The sequence below is a fragment of the Montipora foliosa genome, chromosome 12, assembly GCF_036669935.1.
Source record: "Montipora foliosa isolate CH-2021 chromosome 12, ASM3666993v2, whole genome shotgun sequence".
Taxonomy (NCBI): Eukaryota; Metazoa; Cnidaria; class Anthozoa; order Scleractinia; family Acroporidae; genus Montipora; species Montipora foliosa.
The window spans coordinates 28,123,951-28,145,274 of NC_090880.1; the positions used below are offsets into that span (position 1 = coordinate 28,123,951).

The following is a 21,324-nucleotide window of genomic DNA, read 5'->3' on the forward strand; positions in this document are numbered from 1 at the left end:
ATTCGTCTAGTATAAAGACGGCCACAAGACGCATTATGCGTCTGGACGAAGAATTTATTTTAGTGCGTCTTCGAAGACGCACTAAACTGGAAAGTTCGTCCAGACGCATTATGCGTCTAGTGCCCGTCTTTATACTAGACGAAATTAACAGACGCAGAAAAAATGTTTGCTCAAGTTCGTCCAAGACGAATCATGCGTCTCATATAGTTCGTCCCGTCTTTACACTAGACGGATAACATGAGAGACGCATAATTCGTCTGGACGGATTATGCGTCTCTAGTATAAAAACGGCCATTCAAAGGTTTGTAAGGAAGTTTAAAACGATGAAAAGTGTTCATAATATGCAATTTTGGGTTTTTTGTTTTCCAAAACAGAAGATATGCACTCAAAGATGTGGCAGAATAAATTTGGAGAGAATGGATGTTGTAGACATGATTTTATTAAAAAGAGTTTCTGCCATGATTTCCTTTAATTCCAAAGGCACAAAATTAAAGGGAATGTATGGATACAAAAAAAGCAATAGTTAGGAATTCCAAACAACGGATACCAAAGTCTAATTCATCTCAGTAGTTGTAAACATGAACTTATTTGTTTGGTTTATGAAGGAGAAAGTCTATAAAGTTGAGTCATGAACAGTATATTTTGCTTGGAATTTCCATACAAACCTTTGAATTTCCCGCCATGTTGTCCTGATTATCCATGATGCAATCAAGAGCGTAAACTCGTCTATTATTTTGAAAAAGAACCCTAATTAACGAAACCATAGAAACTATCAATACAAGAATTTACACTTCGCGAGACATTTTTATTCTTTAAACCTAAATAGCTAGGGTAAAACCAGAATGATTTTTTTCTTAGGGATGTTGTGACAGGAATAGGACGCTTCACTTAGCCACAGGATACCCATTTTGTAATAATAGTTGTTCAATTTCATTAACTAAAGGCAAGAACGCATAAAGAGGAATCAGAACAAATACGAAAACAACGATAGGTCAAGGTGCGAACTACATTAACCTCGTGCTTTCGTGGTGTGAAGGAGTCGAGTCGAGTCCCATTTCATGTAAAGGCCGGTGAAAAGTTTCTTCCTGTACTAGGTCATCATTGAAACATATGTACGATTTTGCTCGCGTTTGACAAGGCCGTCTAAAAACGGAATTTTATGCTTTTCTTCGAATTTCATGGTAAATTTTGTGCTAGGATGTTGTCTCAGGTTTAGGTATTTGAGAAATCTTTGTAGTCAAACAGGGTGGAAGTGTCACTGTCATATGTCACTGTCATAAATGGCGATCACTTTTTCATTCTTTTGTGTTTATGTTAATTAGACCTACTGTCCTCATTTTGAAACAAATATTCTTTTGAAATTTGCTCGCCGTTGCGAGGCTACAAAGACTTATTAGCATTAAAACAAAGGATATTTTCTTGGGCCACCATTATGAAAGAGGTCTATACTCGTACCTAAACCAGACAGATGGACAATCCTTCCTCTCTTGTACCTATTCTTGTTGGAAGAGGCTCACGAAAATATTGGCCAGGACGGTGCCACTTGGAAAAAGAATGGGTACAATTAAGGGAGGAAAGATTGTCCGTTATTTTGGTTAGGTAAGTTCAAATGCCTGCGTATTTTCGTTCCATTGGGGTCAACCTTGGGTTTCATACCAATGTGGTCTTATTTGATTTGTCGGAGAAATTTCAATTAATTAATGAAAATGGACTTGCTGTGGAGGATCAATTTCTACTGAGTTTTGTAAGAAGACTTGAGTACATCTAAAATGTTTAGTATATTCCGTACCAATCAAAGAGGGCACTTGTTCCAAGACATCTCAGTTGTAGGATGCTGATTAGTGGATCGAATTGAACATAATCGTGTAACACAAGACTCATTAAGATCAACAAGTTTATTGCTTTGCACCCTTACTCGACATTTGCTCTCTGGCTTGCTCAGTAGCGACTGATATTTCATTTAGTTTCTGTTTAGTTCTAATGCAAGTCAACTACTGTTCAAGCTTTCTTTTTTCTTTCATTACTTGGTGCAGACGGCGCATGTCAACTCTCGACCGCTAACATATGGAAGACAGGGAAGTGAACCACAAACGCCTTCCACGGGATACAGCAAGGCACCATTTTTGTCAGCATGGCTACCAGGAACATATTCTGGATCACCATCGACACAGATGAAATCACTTGAATGTCTGTGACCATGATTTTCAGTCATCAGATACCCATGATACTCTTCGGTCCATCCAGATGGACAGTCATTCCTTGCGGGCATTATCAGCATTGAACCACGTGACTTCACAAAGCAGACAACACAGGGGGCTTCATGATTATGGATATTTCTCTTAAAAGGGTCTCCGTTGTATTCACTGACTTCATACTCAGTGCCGTAAATGTATCCTGCAGTCTGGTGACCATCTTTGTACTTGTCGTACTTTGGAGTGTGAGGAAGACAAAGGTAGTTGGCTCCACCACCGTGATGGAGGTGGTTTTCACCCCCAATTATCCCTAAAACGTGGAAATGGTATGTAAAACGCATTTAGCTTGCTCAGAGAGGAAAAAAAAACAAGTACTGATTCCTAATTAAATTACACTTCTAAAGGAATTCTCAATGTTGTTGTTTTTGGCCGTTATTTCCATGCTATGTTTTCATTCAGTCTATTTTTAGCGAGGTCAGTATTTCCTTTTGATTCTTGTTCCTTTTGCGTAATTCGTTTTCTACTCCCCACGACCCCTGTGACTTATTATTATACCTATAAAGAAAGCAAATTTTGAGACTTTTCTCACAAGCACCGAAACATGAAGCAAAGTAAGTGTAATTGCTTGGGCCAGCTGCTATTTTCAACTGATGCAATAAGCTTTTTTCACGGAATGCCTGGTGATAGGAAGCGTTCAATTGCCTTGTTCAGTGATTTTTATACCTTTATAAACAATCTGAGCATCACTGGGACATGTGGTCCTTCCCCACCGAACATACTTCACCCCAGACTGTCCAGTTCCGTTTTGTCCTTTTTCTCCTTTGTCTCCTTGAGGTCCCTGGGCTCCTTGTTGTCCTTTAGGACCAGGAGGGCCTGGTAACGGTGTGTTTGTGCTTGGCTTTCCTGGTTCCCCTGTGGGGAAAAGAGGTACACTCGCATGTGTCATCATCATTTGTTGTGTGCTGATGGGAAAAGTTGCAAGGGAGCAGTTTTCCATGGTCACAAACAAAAGGGAAGACGGGGAAGATGTTTAACTCGGTGTGAAACTAATTTTTAGCATAAAGGATGGGCAAAAGGTAGAAACGACATTTCATTGCCTATTGGAGCAACATTTTGAAGGTATTCACTATGTCAGACAGTTGTATAATTTTTACACACGCCTGATTATGTTGCTGAAATAATCAAAGAAATAAGGCAAGTTTCCCTCCTTTTTGATTGGCGAAAGTATTACTTTCATTGGTTTTGGTTTTATAATTTTCTGTTAGGTAGTTATACTGTATTCAGTTTGGAAATGGTCCGATAAAAGACGTTTAAACACTTCTGTTTGGCGATTGGTTGAATCAAATCATCCTCAGTTTGGATCAGTTTTAACATTTTAATTTTTTTAAAGGGGCTCTACCATGCTATTTTGCTGCTACAATTTCAAAGCTTTAAACTGTGGTGGAGTCCAAAAGATAAAATTTTTCCTTTGTTCACAGCAGACTCCATTTTTCAGATGAGACTAATTTTCTTTTTTCTTTTTTTTTTTTTTTTTTTGAGTACTGATGGAAAGAATTGAAGTTGATTTTAACCTATAGATTAACGTTTTGCCTAGTTTTGGCTCCTTCTCTCAGAAACGGCCACAAATTTCGTTGTAAACACCTCCTTCTCCTGTACATTAAATTTGATATACAATTGCCAGCATGGTTTTATTCATCACAAAAGGGGTGCTTTCTTCACAGTTTCAGAGGTTTTGGGCCGGCAGAATTAATTCGAAGACAGCGAAATCTATGACAGCTCTGTGAAGTGAAGTCTCTGAGCAGTGTGGAGTTTCGTTTACCTTTGAGGCCTGTTTTTCCATCCGAACCAGGGATACCAGCCAATCCTGGTTTCCCTGGTGGACCAGGGGGTCCAGGGGGTCCTCTCTTTTCCTTTGCACTGTTTTGGGTATGCTTTCCTTTGAGATTGAAAATGGTACAAAAGAATTCAGTGAATAACCTGAACAAAATAACATTTTTATGCCAGAATTTTGTTGCGCTCATGTACTGGCATGAACTTTGCAAATCACGGAATAGTTTACTGATTTTCTGTTTTGCCTCCAATAAATGAAAACTGAGAAAAAACTTTTATCACTGAATGACTTTTCTTTTGAACATCATTCTCTTATAATCAAGGATGGGTTTGATACCAACCCAAAAGGTAGGCTACAAGTGAATTGTAAGACTGATCCCCACTTGATCCCAGATAGGGGAACCGCATCAGTGCATCAAATCTACAAAAAAATAAAATAAAAGTGTTGATATTCATCAGAATTGTTGATTGCGATCAGATGGTCATGTCTGAGCTATAAGTAAAGTGTTCAAGCATAAACAGGTAAAAGCATAATTATATTTTAGGGAAAGAACTTTCCACCCGCATTTAACTGTCCGTGTTGTGTTAAATGTCAACATTGCAATGTTGAAGAGTTTTCAAGAGACTGAGTATGCAAACGTTTGATTGCGTAGTTCTGATTGGAACAATCCCTGCAGACATGTGGAAAGTTCTTAGCCGTGTGATTTTATTTCTCTTTTTGGTTTTATTTCAGCTGACATTTTACATGATATCCTGCATGGAGGGGCGGATATAACATGATTCTTTCCTTCGAATCTTTGATCACGGTTTTCAACTTGCTTACATTGCCTCAGCGTTTGGATAAATACCTTCAAGCGATTGAAGTTTTCAAAACTAGTTTCTCTAGTTTGCGAGGAAAATCACTTAATTGGTAAAATATATTTGATTTTAACGAAAAAAAACGTATCGATAGACATATTCACTCAGCCTACTGAACATTTCACACACACGCACAAAAAAGAAGCTACAGCAATATTTCCTTTGGAATTAAGTTAACTGGCGACATCTTAAAATTATTACTGCTGTTGTGGGAACAGACAGTTTTGTCAAGTTTCTGGAAAAAGTTTCAGCCTTCGATAAATCCCGAGCCTGAATTTTATTTCCGAAAACTATAAAAATGTTAACTCAGTCCTAATACATGAAGGATTATATCGAAATGTGATCAAATAATTTTAGTGGCCAAGCCGGAATCGACGAAGCACTTATCAGCATGGATCTTCCTAAGCGAAAAATACAACAAATACAACATTGGAGACAATGAACAAATAAAGAAAAAAATGAAAAGAGTTCTCAGTGAGTCAGTCTCTTGTATTGGGAGGGTAAGCGGCTATGGATTATCGAGGACAAACCTCTCTTCAAGGCTTTTCAGTCGTTTTGCAAAGTCTTGTGGGTTTTGAGTGGTGTTTTTCTTAATTCCTCTGCGTTCGCGAAACAGCATCGACTCAGTCTTTTTTCCAGTTGCATGGACATCGTGATTATTTGGACGCTGATCATCCATGGCTGAGATGTGGACCAAAATGGTAAAGCAAATCATTAACACAACAAGGAAACGCAAGCCACCACAAGGGGTTTTCACTCGCGGGTACTTCATAGCTGACGAAATGGTCTTCTTTGATCACTGCCTTCGGTACAAGTAGAGTATCAAGTTGGAGAACCGAATTAAATATACCTTAGGTGAATCACAAGAAAGAAGTTTTATTGATTCTGCAGAGAGCTTCACATGCAAAGATACAAGCTCGAACTTTTTCGCGTTTAGAACTGAGATGCTTTTGACTGAACAAAGAGTCACGCGCGTAAATGTCAATATGTCAGTCAACGGATGGAAAATTATTTTCACCTGGTGTACACAATCAATCTATATCTAAGTGGAATAACAATATTTTTGTGACTAAGAAACTGTAAGCGATAGCCAACGAAAACAAGCTTTGCCTTTAATGGGACCGCAACCCTGAAATATTCCCCATGAACAGTTGGACTGCTCAGACAGATTTGCATATAAATATTTCTAGGATGATGATAAGTGCACTCGGTTGGCTTTTCTGAAAGACTAGCAAAAGGTTATGAAATCTAACAGCAGGAAATGACAGTGCATCATCATTAACTGTTTTCAAACCGTAGTTTTGGAAGCACGTTCCCATGCCAATTGCCGTTCTCGGCCTGACGACGACGACGTGAACTGAGCAAAACAGTTTAGGTTATGTGGAGGTCGCAAGCATCTGACAATAAATTTTCAATTGTCCATGTAGGGTACTGTAAAAATAACATTCTACATCTGACTTAATTGACGACGGTCTGTGCAACAGAGAGCGCCGATCTTCCGCATACATTGTTGACATATTACAGTTCTTAGAGCGGCGTTCTTACCTATAAGACGACGGATTTAGAATTGTCTGTACCTTTCTCTTGAACCAAAGAATGCAGAAAAGCTAGAGTGACACATTTAATAAGCTTTCGGCGATTTAATGTCTTTGCTCCCCAAGGATCTTTCTGTAAGCCAAGTGAATTCAGTGTTAGAATTAAAATGCTCTGGTTGTTGAAATGAAAACAATTGGGTCATTTGTTGAAGAACTGGAAAAGTTGACATGCCGCATGAAGTTTGGTCTGTACAATGCGATGAAAATCCGTCCTTAACCTTTAGCATGAAGGTTTGTCAGTTTGAATAAGATGAAACGTACGCGAACATGTCGTAAATGATGTACTTATGTCTCATTTATCCATAACAAAGAGCTTTGGCAAGGACGAGGATGCAACGGAAACAGCCACACGTCCTAAACTAGGTTTTAATGCCGCAAAAAGGCGTGCTGCAGTTGCAGCATATATTTCTCAATACATTTCTTTTCCGTCCTCTGGAAAACAAGAGAACGAAACGTATATCATTTGGTTAAAAGAGAAAAAATAAACTTAGTCTGCACTTGTTTTATCATCACGTATTTCTGCCAGTACTTTGCGACATAAAATCACCAAATTTGAGGTTTTGACAATAACGTGAGGAAACGTTCGTTTACAAATGAGTTTTAGGATACTTCGCCTCATGACATGAATGAGACAGAATAATCGCGGAACACTTACGAAAGCGCAAAGTTGATATTTTGAGGTGACGTTTTCAGTTCGTCGCCGTCGTAGATGTTGAAGTCCCTAATAAAGTAAAATAGGAATAAATGTAACCACATTCAATCGATGAAGTTTTGACGACAACGTGAACATACTTCCAAGCAATCCTTCATTCTCCATATTTACTTCAATAACGAATTCTTCCAATACAATACACTTGGAGCATTTTTGCCGATATTGTGATACTCGAACAGTACGGGATATAGACGGCAAACAGGTTTACGATAGCGTCAGAAAATGTTGATTCATTTTTCAAGTTACGCTTTCGTTAGCGTGGCTGTCTTCCTCTCAAAGGTATCTTAGCAATATAAAACTTTATTACGATTTATTTACATTCATTTACAGTATGAAAGCAATAACGGTTATAAAGATCAAAACAGATTTTGTGGGGCTCTTTTTATTCCCCTTCCCTTTGTAGCAGTTTTGCATGGGAAAGGTGGCCTTTGAGTGTACTCACTGAGTTAGTGGTTCCTCTCGTGCTATGGTCTGTGATTTGAGGTTTGGGCATTCGGTCAGTGTAAAACGCAGACTGCAGACTGCAGACCAGGGGTAAAATGCAGACTGAGGTTATAACGTAAAGTTCTGTTGAAAAAGCCCAAATTCCTTCTTGAAATGCTAACCTTAAGGCCTAATTAGGCCTAAAACAATATTTAGGCTTAACTGTTAGCATTTCTAATGGGTTTGGGCTTTTTCAACAGTTAAATTATAACCTCAGTCTGCATTTTACCCCCGGTCTGCAGTCTGTGTTTTACACTGACCGTTTGGGAATTCCAAAAGCAGCACTGAAACAGGAACAGCAGAGGTAAATTTTGTAACATGAAAGGGCTCTATTGGTATGATTGTAACAACACAAAAAAACAGCAAAATATGCCGGGAGTTGATGATGAATAGAATCACGACGAATAAAGATAGGCTGAGTGGTAAGAGTTGTATTTACAATGAAAATTGACCGTGATAAATTCAAGTCAACACAATATTACCAAGTTAAATACAGCTACCAAATTAACAAATCACTGTTGCGTCGGGATTTATTGGTCGGGTTTATGACTGAAATGAACGTAAACGTTTAGAACTGATGGGTCAACTGGCTAGAAAAGTTTCACTGAGTGAACTAAAGCGAAAAGAGAACTTGAAGCGGGTGATTTCGAGTAATATAACTTTCTTCGTCGTTGACAAAATACACAACAGAGGTCAACAGAGAGAGGTCGACAGGCAAATCATCACCAATTTGAGGTTCGTTTACACGAGAGAGGAAAAATGGCACGGGTCCGATAAAAAGTGGAACGGTTCCATTCATTTTTGTAAAGAAACAGTGAACTTTTATCCGTTCCGCTACAGGACCATAGACGCCTATGGTTCCGTAGCGGAACGGATAAAAGTTCAGTTTCTTTAAAAAATCTGAATGGAACCGTTCCACTTTTTATCGGACCCGTGCCATTTTTCCTCTGTCCTGTAAACGCGCCTCAAATGTCGTGATATCGGACGATCTACACGAGTCCACATTTTTTTTTTTGAGTAAAAGCGAGCTATCGCCTTCAACAGCAATTCAGGTGATTAAAATAATTTCTTTGGTTGTAATGCGGAACAACAGCGTCGACAGTTGTCTTTAGGCGAAAGGTGTCAACATCGCTCTTCAACAAAATCGAACGAATGTTGAAGCAAATGTTGAAGGACCTTGAAGCCTTTTATTTGCGCGGGGCTTCAGTCTCGAGTATGCATGATGCTCAGTTCTCACTGTAAAAAATTACGAAAGTGTTGAAGGAATATATGGGGGCAGGAAAGAGAGTGTTTACATACAAACGCCGTAGGAAGTTCACTAGTTCGTATTGGAATAAAAATTCTACTTGTGTGAACTTTCATTTCACAAGTGAACACCACAATAATGTTATGACCCATCCGCCTCCCGTAACACGATGCTCAGACTGGTCTTATTCCATTACACATTTGATTCCGAACTCACAGATCATATCACGATACAAAGGAGATTTTAAAACTTAATTTTGTTTTTGGCGATGAAGCATGAATGTGTATCGGGTGTGAAAATTTCCGTTGAAGCGCCCTGAATTTTTCAGGTGTCATGATAAGACAATTGCTAAGTTAAGTGTGCGAGGATAACTTCTCGCAATTTCGTCTCATGATAACCCGCTGCCGGCACGGGAGCCCAACACAACAGGCCATTTTCGAAATATCAAAATATTCGGGTTGATAGTGAGTCAGTGAGGACAAAAACAAAAGAAACACGTTGGAATGAATGTGAAACATATTTGCATATCATCCATTTTCCTTTGTCTTCGGGCGTGTTTTCACGCCAGCCGATTGTCTCGCTTAACATATTTGGTCATATTTGTCCTGTATTAAACCTCTCCTTTCTTTTAATATATCGAAAAAGGCCTATTTACTACTTCCAACATGATCTCTTCTCTAAATTAAGGATTATCGTTAATTCGTAATTAGCTTTGAATAGAATTTACTGTTATCGTCATTTTAGGACAGTGTGTCCCAGGACTTGTGGTAGCACAGAAAATAAGGAAATAAAAAAAAACATATCCGTGGATTAGATTCGAACCCGGAGCTTCTGTTTTATCGGAACCGATTCTTTCCGCTTCACCACTGAAGATTCTCAGAAAAAAATATATTAGCGTGACTTTAGGGGCATTTTGGCGCAAACAATTTTTTGATTTGGTCTATTTCTTGATATTTGGTCTGTCCAATACGTAAAATTTGCGGTAAAACTCCGACATGTTGGCCCATATACTACTGCTCTGTTGGCCGCACTAGCTACCGAAACAAAAGAGATATGGGTCTAGCCGCCATTGTGACGTAAAAGCCGGAGTTTTCTAAACATTTAACTTGATCAATGTGGATTTTTTGACTGCAGTTTACATGCGTGGCAGCAGAATGCAACAATACCAGAAATTTAAAAGACGATATAGGGCTTCATTTCATGATACCGTATTTCGATGACAATCGCCATGAAGCCATGAATGTCGAAGAAGATTGCTTCAGTTTGTCACAGTGCTCGAAGCATTTCAAAACAGAGGACTTCACTCGACGTTTACACCGCTTTTGATCAAACGTGACAACACAAATATGGAAGACGTTTCATTAAACACCTATTTCTAATACGATTCTCCTTGCAGAAAGCTCAAGTTATAAGAGAAACGATCTGTTGAATACGTATAAAATTAGCGCAAAATACTGCCATGTTAGCCACGCTACCGAGACAAGAGAGGTAAGGGTCTAGCTTCAATTGTGACGTCAAAATTTGACTTCTTCTCTGCGGATTTTTTGAATACAGCTTACATGAGAAGCAGCAGGATGCAACAATACCAGAAGTTTAAAAGGCGGTATAAGGCTTCATTTCCTGATACCGTATTGACGCATGACGACAATCGCCATGAGATTACGAAACGTCGAAGAAGATGGGTTCAGTTCAGTTGTGCTTGAAGAATTTCAAAAGAGAGGACTTCACTCGACGTTTGGACCGCTTTTGATCAAACGTGACAACACAAATATGAAAGGCGTTTAATTAAACGATTCTCATGGCAGAAGGCTCAAGTTATAAGAGAAATGGAAGTGGAAGCAATAAAAAGAAACGAAGCAAAGATAAAATCAGATATTTAATCAAATACACCAGCAGTACAGAACATGTACTCTATTTGTAAACCATATCTTAGCCAAAAAAAATTCACCGCTCACCTTGCTTCGTCTCCTGTATGTTGATACATTTGTTTGCCTCTTGCTTTGCCTCATTTTCCGGCTTTTAGCCTAATATAAGGCTCCATTTTCGAAGGCAAACTGGTTCGACTCCTGAAACGTTGAATCAAACAGGACAACTCTAAACAGCCTTTCAACTCCCTGCAGCAATAGTACTCGCTAATGTTTTGAAGAAAATCGACAGTGTGACAATTTCCACACTTGCACCTACACAATACAGAAGTCAACGAATGAATAAAAGGAACAAATCATGATGAACTGTCGTTGCAAGATGTAACCAAACAAAAAACACACAATCAACGAAAGCAGTCTCGGTAGGTGCGCACAGAGATCACCATGCAGAATACGCAAGTATTCCCACTATATAAGCCACTTAAACGTTTCCCTCAAATTTATCGGCCCTCAGTTGTCGTTCTAGTGCTTTGTCAGCTTCTATTTTCTTTTCGTAATTGGCAGTCAAATCCTTGTCAGCCTTTAGGTCGTCAGCAAAGGCGATGATATCTTCATCGCTCGAGGCTATATGATCTCGATGGAGATAAATCATGACCATCATCTTTCATTTCTATGTCGTAATCCATTTTCGAGTCTTCGGAAAAATGACCAGCGTCAGAATCTGACGAGGGCCAAGAAATGTTCAACGTTACGTTAAAAGAACTTCTCTATGAAGGAGAAGGCAAATGAAGCTTGCCCCTCGTTCTCTGCAGGGTCCCTTGGGAACGAATATCTTGTGGGTCTCGATCTGACGTCACTACCATCGCTCTTCCCAGACCTCTTTTGCGCTGCCGTGATTTCCTGAAACGGAAATGACAGACAGTTAGATATAATTTTTAGACACGCCTGATTATGTTGCTGCAATAATCAACGAAATACCGGGCATCTGCACGTTTTGCACACACATTTTATAACCTGTACTGTAATTATTTTATCTTGTAACCATGTGTTGTGACTATACTTTTCTTTCTATGTTAATGTTATGTAAATAGTGTGAAATAAATGAACCATGAACCATGCCGTGATCCTTCAATCTGAGTAATAGATCCTGAGATGTAGTTCTTCGGTTAGGTATTTATCCTGTATTAAGTTTGGAAATGGTGCGATGAAGACGTTTAAACACTTCCTATTTAGCGATTGGTTGAATCAAATCATCCTCAGTTTGGACCAGTTTTAACTTCTAATTTATCTCTTTAAAGGGGCTCTACCATGCTATCTTGCTGCAACAATTTCAAAGTTTTAACTATGGTGGGGTTCAAAAGACAATTTTTCCTTTGTTCACTGCAGAACCCATTGGTCAGGTGAAACTACTTTTCTCTCTTTTGTTTCAGTACTGATGGAGAGGATTGAGGTAGATTTTAACTTGGATTAATGTTTTTCCAAGTTCTGGCTCTTTCTCTCAGAAACGGCCACAAATAGACCATTTTACAGTTGTAGCTAAGTTACCTGGCCTAAGAATGGAAGCAAGGCTGCCGGTGACCCTGCGTTGGTACAAACCTTTGTGCTTTTCTAATGTTAATGGAGACTAATTAAAATTACAACAACACAATTTACATGATAAAAGCAGTGAGGTCTGTATCAATACCTCGCAGCCTCTCATAGGCTAGGTCACTGAGCAAACCGTGACTGTAAAATGCCCTATTTCGTTGTAAACGCCTCCTTCTCCCGTACATAATAATCGATAATAAATTTGATATATAATTGGCAGGATGGTTTTATTTATCAGGCACGAAATAGGACAGCGCTATTAGGGGTGCCTTCTTTACAGTTTCAGACGTTTTAACCAGAAGACAGCGAAATCTATGGGACCTCTGTTAAGTGAAGTTTTAATATGGGCACGTGGTCTCTGAGCAATGTGGAGTTTCATATACCTTTGGAGCCTGTTTTTCCATCCGAACCAGGGTTACCAGCCAATCCTGGTGTCCCTGGTGGACTAGGAGGTCCATGCATCTTTTCCCTTCCACTGTTTTGGGTATGCTTTCCTTTGAAATTGAAAATGGTACAAAAGAGTTAGAGTTCATAATCGGTAATTCCTTAAAAATCGTTGTTGGCAGTTACATTAACCTTCAATTACTTTCTATTAAGAAAAATAACCTGAACAAAATAACATTTTTATGTCAGAATATTGTTGCGCTCATGTACTGGCATGAACATTGCAAATCACGGAAGAGTTTATTTTCTGTTTTGCCTCTAAGAAATGAAAAACTTTTATCACTGAATAGCTTTTCTTTTGAATGTCATTGTCTTATAACGAAGGGTGGGTTTGATACCAACCCAAAAGGTAGGCCACAAGTGAATTGTAAGAATCCCCACTTGATCCCATAGAAGGGAACCGCATCAGTGCATTAAATCTACCAAAAAAAAAATAATAATAGAAATAAATTAAAGTGTTGATATTCATCAGAATTGTTGATTGCGATGAGATGGTGATGTCTGAGCTATAAGAAAGGCGTTCAAGCACAAACAGGTGAAGGCATAATCATATTTTAGGGAAAGAACTTTCAACCCGCATATAACAATATTTGGCAGAGAAGGTTTCACTTCAAAGATTTAATTGCAATATATTTGGGTCTACAGATACTGGCCTTATTTGCTAACGAAGCCCGATTTTGTCACATTTTGGGTGTTTTTCCGGGCATGTTCGCTCCAAACCGAAGTCGGTGACCCCCCCATTTCTTTTACATTTCTGACATAACTAACTCATCATCTTACAGTGGTAAAAGTTTGAGAAAAAAATCAATGTTGAAAAATTTTCGCGGGAACGTCCTTAAAGCCCCGTCTACACGAGCAAATTTTATGTGGCAACTGTATGTGGGAATTTTTATTTGCCTGTGTAGATGGCTCGACAAATATTTGTTGTTAATTTGCGTCAGTAATAATTTCGCACAGCGGAGATGCCCATGGAAAAGCAAAAAGCAAGATGGCGAAAGTCAGAAGACGTGCCAGACGTTGAAAAAATTGTCACATTTTATGTGGTATCTCGTCTACACGGAGAATTTTTTTATGTGGCAATTTTTATTTGCCACATTAAAACTAACACGCTAGCTTTTTCAGCACATGCAGTTGTCACATAAAAATTGGTCATTTATCATCATCTACACGGGCAAATAAAAATTGCCATACAAAAATTAACTGTTCCGAGGAACGGGTATCATTGAACTGAAGAAACTGGGTACGATTCGCGAAACAGGTTTTGTAGAAATAGCTTTTATAGAAACTGTCAGTCTCAACAGCATGCTTTGTACCTGTTTGTGCACTACCCTAGACTTTTGGGATCTGCTAAGACCACGGGTCCTTACAAGGAAAAAAAGGCTCAATACGAAACTTGTTTTGAAAAACAACCCTAAGATTAACGAAACCATAGAAACTATGAACACAAGAATTGACACTTCGCAAGACATCTTTATTCTGTCGGTAAACCTAAATTGGGTAAAACCAGAATGATATTTTTCTTATAGGAACTGGTGTGACAGAATTTGAACGCTTAAATTGATGTTTCGTAAGGATGTCATCAGGGGCGTAGCCAGGATTTTTCAAAGGGGAGGTCACACTATGTCAAACAGAAGGTGCTCACTAGAATGTGGCGTTTTCACCACCTGAATAGTGTAAGTTGTTTGCTTAAAAAGGATTACAAGAGGGGGGGGGGGGGGGGGGGGGGGAGGAGGAGAGTCAAGGGTCATTAATGTTAAAACTAAGAATGTCGTTAGGATATCCATTTTGTAAAAATAGTTTTTCAATTTTATTAACTATTGGCAATAACGCATAAAGAGGAATCAGAACAAACACGAAAACAACGATAGGTCAAGGTGCGAACTAAATTAATACTGTGCTTTCGTGGTGTGAAGGAATCCCATTTCATGTAAAGGCCTGTGAAAGTTTTCTTTCTGTAAACCATCGTTGAAACGTATGTATGATTTTGCTCGCGTTTGACAAGGACGTCTAACAACGAAGTTTTATATTCCATGGTAAATTTTATATGTTAGGATGTCTCAGGTTGAGGTATTTGAGAAATCTTTGTTGTCAAACAAAGTACCTAAGTCCCTAAGTCATGCATGTACCTAAACTATTCTTGCTGGATGTGGCACCTGGAGATATTGGCCAAGACGGTGCCACTTCGAACACGAATGGGTACAAGGGAGGAAGGATTGTCCATCTACCTGGTTTAGGTAAATTCAAATGCATGCGTACTTTCGTTCCATTGGGGTCAACCTTGGGTTCCATACCGATGGGTCTCATTTTATTATTTGTCGGATCGAGAACTTTTTAATAAATTAATGAAAATGAACTTCCTGTGGAAGATAAATTTCTACTGAGTTGTAGGAAGACTTCAGTACATCTAAAATGTTTAGTATATGCGGTACCAATCGAAGGAGTGCTTATTCCATGACATCTCAGCTGTAGGATGCTGATTAGTGGATCGAATTGAACATAATCATGTAACACAAGACTTTGAGACCAACAAGTTTAATGTGTCATTTTCCCATTACGTTTATTGTTTTGCACCCTTACTCTACATCTGCTCTCTGGCTTACCAGAGAATGATATGTTATTTAGTTTCTGTTTAGTTCTAATGCAAATCAACTACTGTTCAAGCTTTCTTTTGTCTTTACTTGGTGCAGACGGCGCATGTTAACTCTCGACCGCTGACATATGGAAGACAGGGAAGTGAACCACAAACACCTTCCACAGCATACAGCAAGGCACCATCTTTGTTAGCCTGGGTACCGGGAACGAATTCCAGATCACCATCGACACAGATGAAATCACTTGAATGTTTGTGACCATGATATGCAGTCATCAGGTACCCATGATACTCTTCGGTCCATCCAGATGGACAGTCATTCCTTGCAGGCATCATCAGCATTGAACCACGTGACTTCACAAAGCAGACAACACAGGGTGCCTCATGATTATGGCGATTTACCTTAAAAGGGTCTCCGTTGTATTGACTGACTTCATACTCAGCGCCGTAAATGTATCCTGCAGACTGGTGACCATTTTTGTACTTGTCGTACTTTGGAGTGTGAGGAAGACAAAGGTAGTTGGCTCCACTACCGTAGTGGTCGAAGTGCCCACCCCCAATTATCCCTGAAATGTGGAAATGGTATGTAACACGCGTTTAGCTTGCTCAGACAGGCAAAAACAACTACTAATTCCTAATTAAATTACACTTCTAAAGGAATTCTCAATGTTGTGGTTTTTGGCCGTTTTTGCCATGCTATGTTTTCATTCAGTCTATCTTTAGCGAGATCAGTATTTCCTTTTGATTCGTGTTCCTTTGCTAACTTCATTTTCTGCTCCGAACGACCCCTGTGACTTATTATTATACCTATAAAGAAAGGAAAATTTGAGACTTCAAGAATTTTATCACAAGCACCAAAACATGAAGCAAAGTAAGTGTAATTGCTTGAGCCAACTGCTATTTTCAACTGATGCAATAAGTTTTTTTCACGGAATGTCTGGTGATAGGAAGCGTTCAATTGCCTTATTCAGTGATTTTATACCTTTATAAACAATCTGAGCTCCACTGGGACATATGGTCCTTCCCCACCGAACATACTTCACCCCAGACTGTCCAGTCCCGTCTCGTCCTCTTTCTCCTTTGGCGCCTTGAGGTCCCTGGGCTCCCTGTTGGCCCTTAGGACCAGGGGGGCCTGGTAACGGCTTGTTTGAGCTAGGATTTCCCGGTTCTCCTGTGAGGAAAAGAGATACACTCGCATGTGACATCATCATTTGTTGTGTGCTGATGGGGAAAGTTGCAAGGGAGCAGTTTTCCATGGTCACAAACAAAAAGGATGGGTGGGCAAAAGGTAGATGTAGATGTACACTATGACAGATAGTTATATATAATTTTTAGACACGCCTGGTTATGTTGCTGCAATAATCAACGAAATACCGGGCATCTGCACGTTTTGCCGTGATCCTTCAATCTGAGTAATAGATCCTGAGATGTAGTTCTTCGGTTAGGTATTTATCCTGTATTAAGTTTGGAAATGGTGCGATGAAGACGTTTAAACACTTCCTATTTAGCGATTGGTTGAATCAACTCATCCTCAGTTTGGACCAGTTTTGACTTCTAATTTATCTCTTTAAGGGGGCTCTACCATGCTATCTTGCTGCATGCTATGGTGGGGTCCAAAAGATAATTTTTTTTCCTTTGTTCACTGCAGAATCCATTGGTCAGGTGAGACTACTATTCTCTCTTTTTTTCCAGTACTGATGGGGAGGATTGAGGTAGATTTTAACTTGGATTAATGTTTTTCCAAGTTTTGGCTCTTTCTCTCAGAAACGGCCACAAATAGACCATTTTACAGTTGTAGCTAACTTACCTGGCCTAAGAATGGAAGCAAGGTTGCCGGTGACCCTGCATTGGTGCAAACCTTTGTGCTTTTCTAATGTTAATGGAGACTAATTAGAATTACAACAACACAATTTACATGGTAAAAGCAGTGAGATTTGTATCAATACCTTGCAGCCTCTCATAGGCTAGGTCACTGAGCAAACCGTGACTGTAAATTGGCCTATTTCGTTGTAAACACCTCCTTCTCCCATACATAATATAAATTTGATATATAATTGGCAGGATGGTTTTATTTATGAGGCACAAAATAGGACAGTGTTATTAGGGGTGCTTTCTTTACAGTTTCAGACGTTTTGACCAGAAGACAGCGACATCTATGACACCTCTGTTAAGTGAAGTTTTAATATGGGCACGTGGTCTCTGAGCAGTGTAAAGTTTCGTTTACCTTTGGGGCCTGTTTTTCCATCCGAACCAGGCTTACCAGCCAATCCTGGTGTCCCTGGTGGACCAGGGGGTCCAGGAGGTCCCATCTTTTCCTTTCCACTGTTTTGGGTATGCTTTCCTTTGAAATTGAAAATGGTACAAAAGAGTTAGAGTTCATAATCGGTAATTCCTTAAAAATCGTTGTTGGCAGTTACATTAACCTTCAATTACTTTCTGTTAAAGAAAATAACCTGAACAAAATAACGTTTTTATGCCAGAATATTGTTGCGCTCATGTACTGGCATGAACATTGCAAATCACGGAAGAGTTTATTTTCTGTTTTGCCTCTAAGAAATGAAAAACTTTTATCACTGAATAGCTTTTCTTTTGAATGTCATTGTCTTATAAGGAAGGGTGGGTTTGATACCAACCCAAAAGGTAGGCCACAAGTGAATTGTAAGAATCCCCACTTGATCCCACAGTAGGGAACCGCATCAGTGCATCAAATCTACCAAAAATAAAAATAAATTAAAGTGTTGATATTCATCAGAATTGTTGATTGCGATGAGATGGTGATGTCTGAGCTATAAGAAAGGCGTTCAAACACAAACAGGTGAAGGCATAATTATATTTTAGGGAAAGAACTTTCAACCCGCATATAACTATCCGTGTTGTGTTATGTCAACATTGCAATGTTAAAGAGTTTTCAGGAGATGGTACAAACGTTTGATTCCGTAGTTCTTATTGCATGAACAAGCCCTGCCGACATGTGGAAAGTTCTTAGTCGTGTGATTTTATTTCTCTTTTTGTTTTTGTTACAGCTGACATTTTACATGATATCCTGCATGGAGTGGCGAAAATAACATCACTCTTTCCTTCGAATCTTTGATGCTTCCAACCACTTACATTTCCCCATCGTTTGGATAAATAGCTCCAAGCGGGGGAAGTTTTCTAAACTCGTTTCTCTAGTTTGTCTCGTGTCTCTAGTTCGTTTCACTCAACTGGTAAAATAGATTTGATTTTAGCGAAAAAAATTCTCTTTCTGTGCAAGAATCGATAGACATATTCACTCCTTACCTCCTGAACGTCACACACACGCACAAAAAAAGAAACTATAGCAATATTTCATTTGGAATTAAATTAACTGGCAACATCTTACAATTATTACTGCTGGGAACACGAATAATTAAGACATACCAAGTTTCAGGAGAAAGTTTCAGCCTTCGCTAAATCCCGAGCCTGAATTTTATTTCTGAAAACTATAAAAATGTAAACTCCTAATACATGAAGAATTATATAGAAATGTTATCAAATAACATTAGTGGTCAAGCCTGACTCGACGAAGCAGTTATCAGCGTGGATCTCCGTTAGCGAAAAATACAGTAAATACAACATTGGAGACAATAAACAAATGAAGAAAAATTTTAAAAGATTTCTCCGTGAGTTAATTAGTCTCTTGTATTGGGAGGGTAAGCAGCTATGGATTATCGAGGACAAACCTCTCTTCAAGGCTTTTCAGTCGTTGTTCAAAGCTTTGTGGGTTTTGAGTGATGTTTTTCTTAATTCCTCTGCGTTCGCGAAACAGCATCGACTCAGGCGTTTGTCCAGTTGCATGGTTATTGTGAGTTTTTGGGCGCTGATCATCCATGGCTGAGATATGAGCCAAAATGGTAAAGCACATCATTAACACAACAAGGAAACGCAAACCACACCAAGGGGTTTTCACTTGTGGATACTTCATAGCTGACGAAATAGTCTTCTTTGATCACTGCCTTCGGTACAAGTGGAGTATCAAGTTGGAGAAACGAAATAAATATACCGTAAGCGAACCACTAGAATAATGTTTTATTGATTCTGCAGAGAGCTTCACAAAGATACAAGCTTGAACTTTTTCGCGTTTACAACTGAGATGCCCTTGAACAAAGAGTCACGCGGGTAAATGTCAATACATCAGTCAACGGATAGAAAATTATAACCACCTCGGGTACACAATCAATCTACATCCAAGTGGAATAAAAATATTTTTGTGACTAAGAAACCCTAAGCGATAGCTGACTTGATTAAATAAGTCAACGAAAACAAGCTTTGCCTCAAATAGGACCTGAATATTCCCCACGCACAGTTGGACTGCTCAGACAGATTTGCAAATAACATTTCTGGGCTGATAAAAAATGGTTTCAAAGTAGCTTTGTTCGGCTGGCTTTTTTGAAATCTAACAACAGGAAATCATTATTAACTGTTTTCAAACCGTTACATTTTGCAACCGCGTTCCTTTGCCATTAATTAATTTCTCGCCCTGACGACGACGTGAACTGACGAAATTTTAGGTTATATGGAAGTCGCTAGCATCGAACAATAAATTTTCAATTGTTCATGTAGTGTACTGCAAAAATAAACATTCTACATCTGGCTCAATTGACGATGGTCTGTGCAACAAAGAGCGCCGATCTTGCGCATACATTGTTGACATATTACAGTTCTTAGAGCTAGAGCGGCGTTCTTACCTATAAGGCGATGTATGTAGATTTGTCTGTAGTTTTCTCTTGAACCAAAAAATACAGAAAACTGACGGATTAAGCTTTCGGCGATATGTCTCCGCACCCCTGAGTTCTTTCTGTAAGCCAAGTGAATTCAGTGTTAGAAAATGCTCTGGTCGTTGAAATAGAAACAATTGGGTCATTCGTTGAAGAAATGGAAAGCCGACATGCCGAATGAAGTTTGGTCTGTATAATGCGATGAAAGTAGGAAAAAAAACTTATCCGTCTCAGTTTAACCTTTTCTTGAAGGGTTATTTGAATAAGATGAAATGTACGAGAACATGTCGTTTGGACTTGATAATGAAGCGATCAATACGTTGCAGATTAATGATGCGCTTATGTCTCATTTTATCCATAACAAAGAGCTTTGATAAGGACGATGCAACGGCAACAGCGACGCGTCCTCAACTCGGTTTTAATGCGGCAAAAGGGCGTGCTGCAGTTGCAGCTTCAATACCTTTGTTTTCCGTCCTCTGGAAAACAAGAAAGTAAAGACGAAGGCCAGGGCAACGAGAGCTCAACAAAATAATAATACGATCGGTTAAAAGAGAAAAAAATAAATGTACGGCACTTGTTTTATTATCTCGTATTTCTGCCAGTACTTTGCGACATAAATCACTAAACTTGAGGTGAGGAAATAAATTTGAATCTTTTACTCAGAAACCGTTCGTTTTCAACTGTTGAGTTTTAGGGTACTTCGCCTCATGACATGAAAGACACGGAATAATCGCGAAACACTTACGCAAGTGCAAAGTTTATATTTTAAGGTGACGTTTTCAGTGTTTTCGGTTCGTCGCTGTCGTAAATGTTCAAGTCCCTAATGAAGTAAAATAGGAATTAATGTAACCACACTCAATCGATGAAGTTCTGACGACAACGCGAACACACCGCAAGAAATCCTTCATTCTCCATATTTACTTCAATAAGGAATTCTTCCAATTCAATACATTTGTAGCATTTTCAGCATTTTTGCTATTGTGATACGCGAACAGTATGGGATATAGACCGGCGGAAAACAGGTTTACGATAGCGTCAAAAAAAGTTGATTGATTTTTCAAGTTACGCCGTTCGTTGGTGTCGCTGTCTTCCTCTCAAAGGTCAAAACTGCATAGCAATACAAAACTCTATTACGTTTAATTCATTTACATTAATTTACAGTATGAAATCATTAACGGTTACAGAG

The 21,324-nt window shown here is 39.0% G+C and overlaps 2 protein-coding genes across 4 annotated transcripts in view; both read right to left on the reverse strand.

Moving 5' to 3' along the window:
- Positions 1–1,904: 1,904 nt before the first annotated feature.
- Positions 1,905–13,258, reverse strand: LOC137979741 (short-chain collagen C4-like). 2 transcript variants are annotated; one of them, XM_068827078.1, is made up of 11 exons: positions 13,155–13,258; positions 12,752–12,862; positions 11,184–11,681; positions 10,872–11,096; positions 7,131–7,196; positions 6,426–6,548; positions 5,411–5,573; positions 4,364–4,443; positions 4,012–4,128; positions 2,916–3,104; positions 1,905–2,502 (listed from the first exon to the last, which is right to left on the reverse strand). In XM_068827078.1, exons 7-11 carry the CDS (start codon positions 5,557–5,559, stop codon positions 2,021–2,023), a joined length of 1,017 nt encoding a protein of 338 aa, XP_068683179.1. In that variant the 5' UTR covers positions 5,560–5,573; positions 6,426–6,548; positions 7,131–7,196; positions 10,872–11,096; positions 11,184–11,681; positions 12,752–12,862; positions 13,155–13,258; the 3' UTR covers positions 1,905–2,020. The 2 variants fall into 2 exon arrangements, with proteins under 2 accessions (XP_068683179.1, XP_068683178.1); XM_068827077.1 differs by lacking the exons at positions 6,426–6,548; positions 7,131–7,196; positions 10,872–11,096; ... (1 more) ...; positions 12,752–12,862; positions 13,155–13,258 and having other exon boundaries at positions 5,411–5,837.
- Positions 13,259–15,343: 2,085 nt separating this feature from the next.
- Positions 15,344–21,324, reverse strand: part of LOC137978802 (short-chain collagen C4-like) — an 11,504-nt gene continuing 5,523 nt past the window's right edge. Inside the window, exons 2-6 of one of the 2 annotated variants that reach the window (XM_068825886.1) lie at positions 19,104–20,218; positions 18,036–18,112; positions 17,627–17,743; positions 16,385–16,573; positions 15,344–15,968 (exon numbers count right to left, since the gene is read on the reverse strand). In XM_068825886.1, the coding sequence (XP_068681987.1) occupies positions 15,487–15,968; positions 16,385–16,573; positions 17,627–17,743; positions 18,036–18,112; positions 19,104–19,345 (1,107 nt within the window). In that variant the 5' untranslated portion in view covers positions 19,346–20,218 and the 3' untranslated portion in view covers positions 15,344–15,486. The remainder of the gene's footprint in view (positions 15,969–16,384; positions 16,574–17,626; positions 17,744–18,035; positions 18,113–19,103; positions 20,219–21,324) is intronic. The other variant, XM_068825887.1, reaches the window with a different exon arrangement.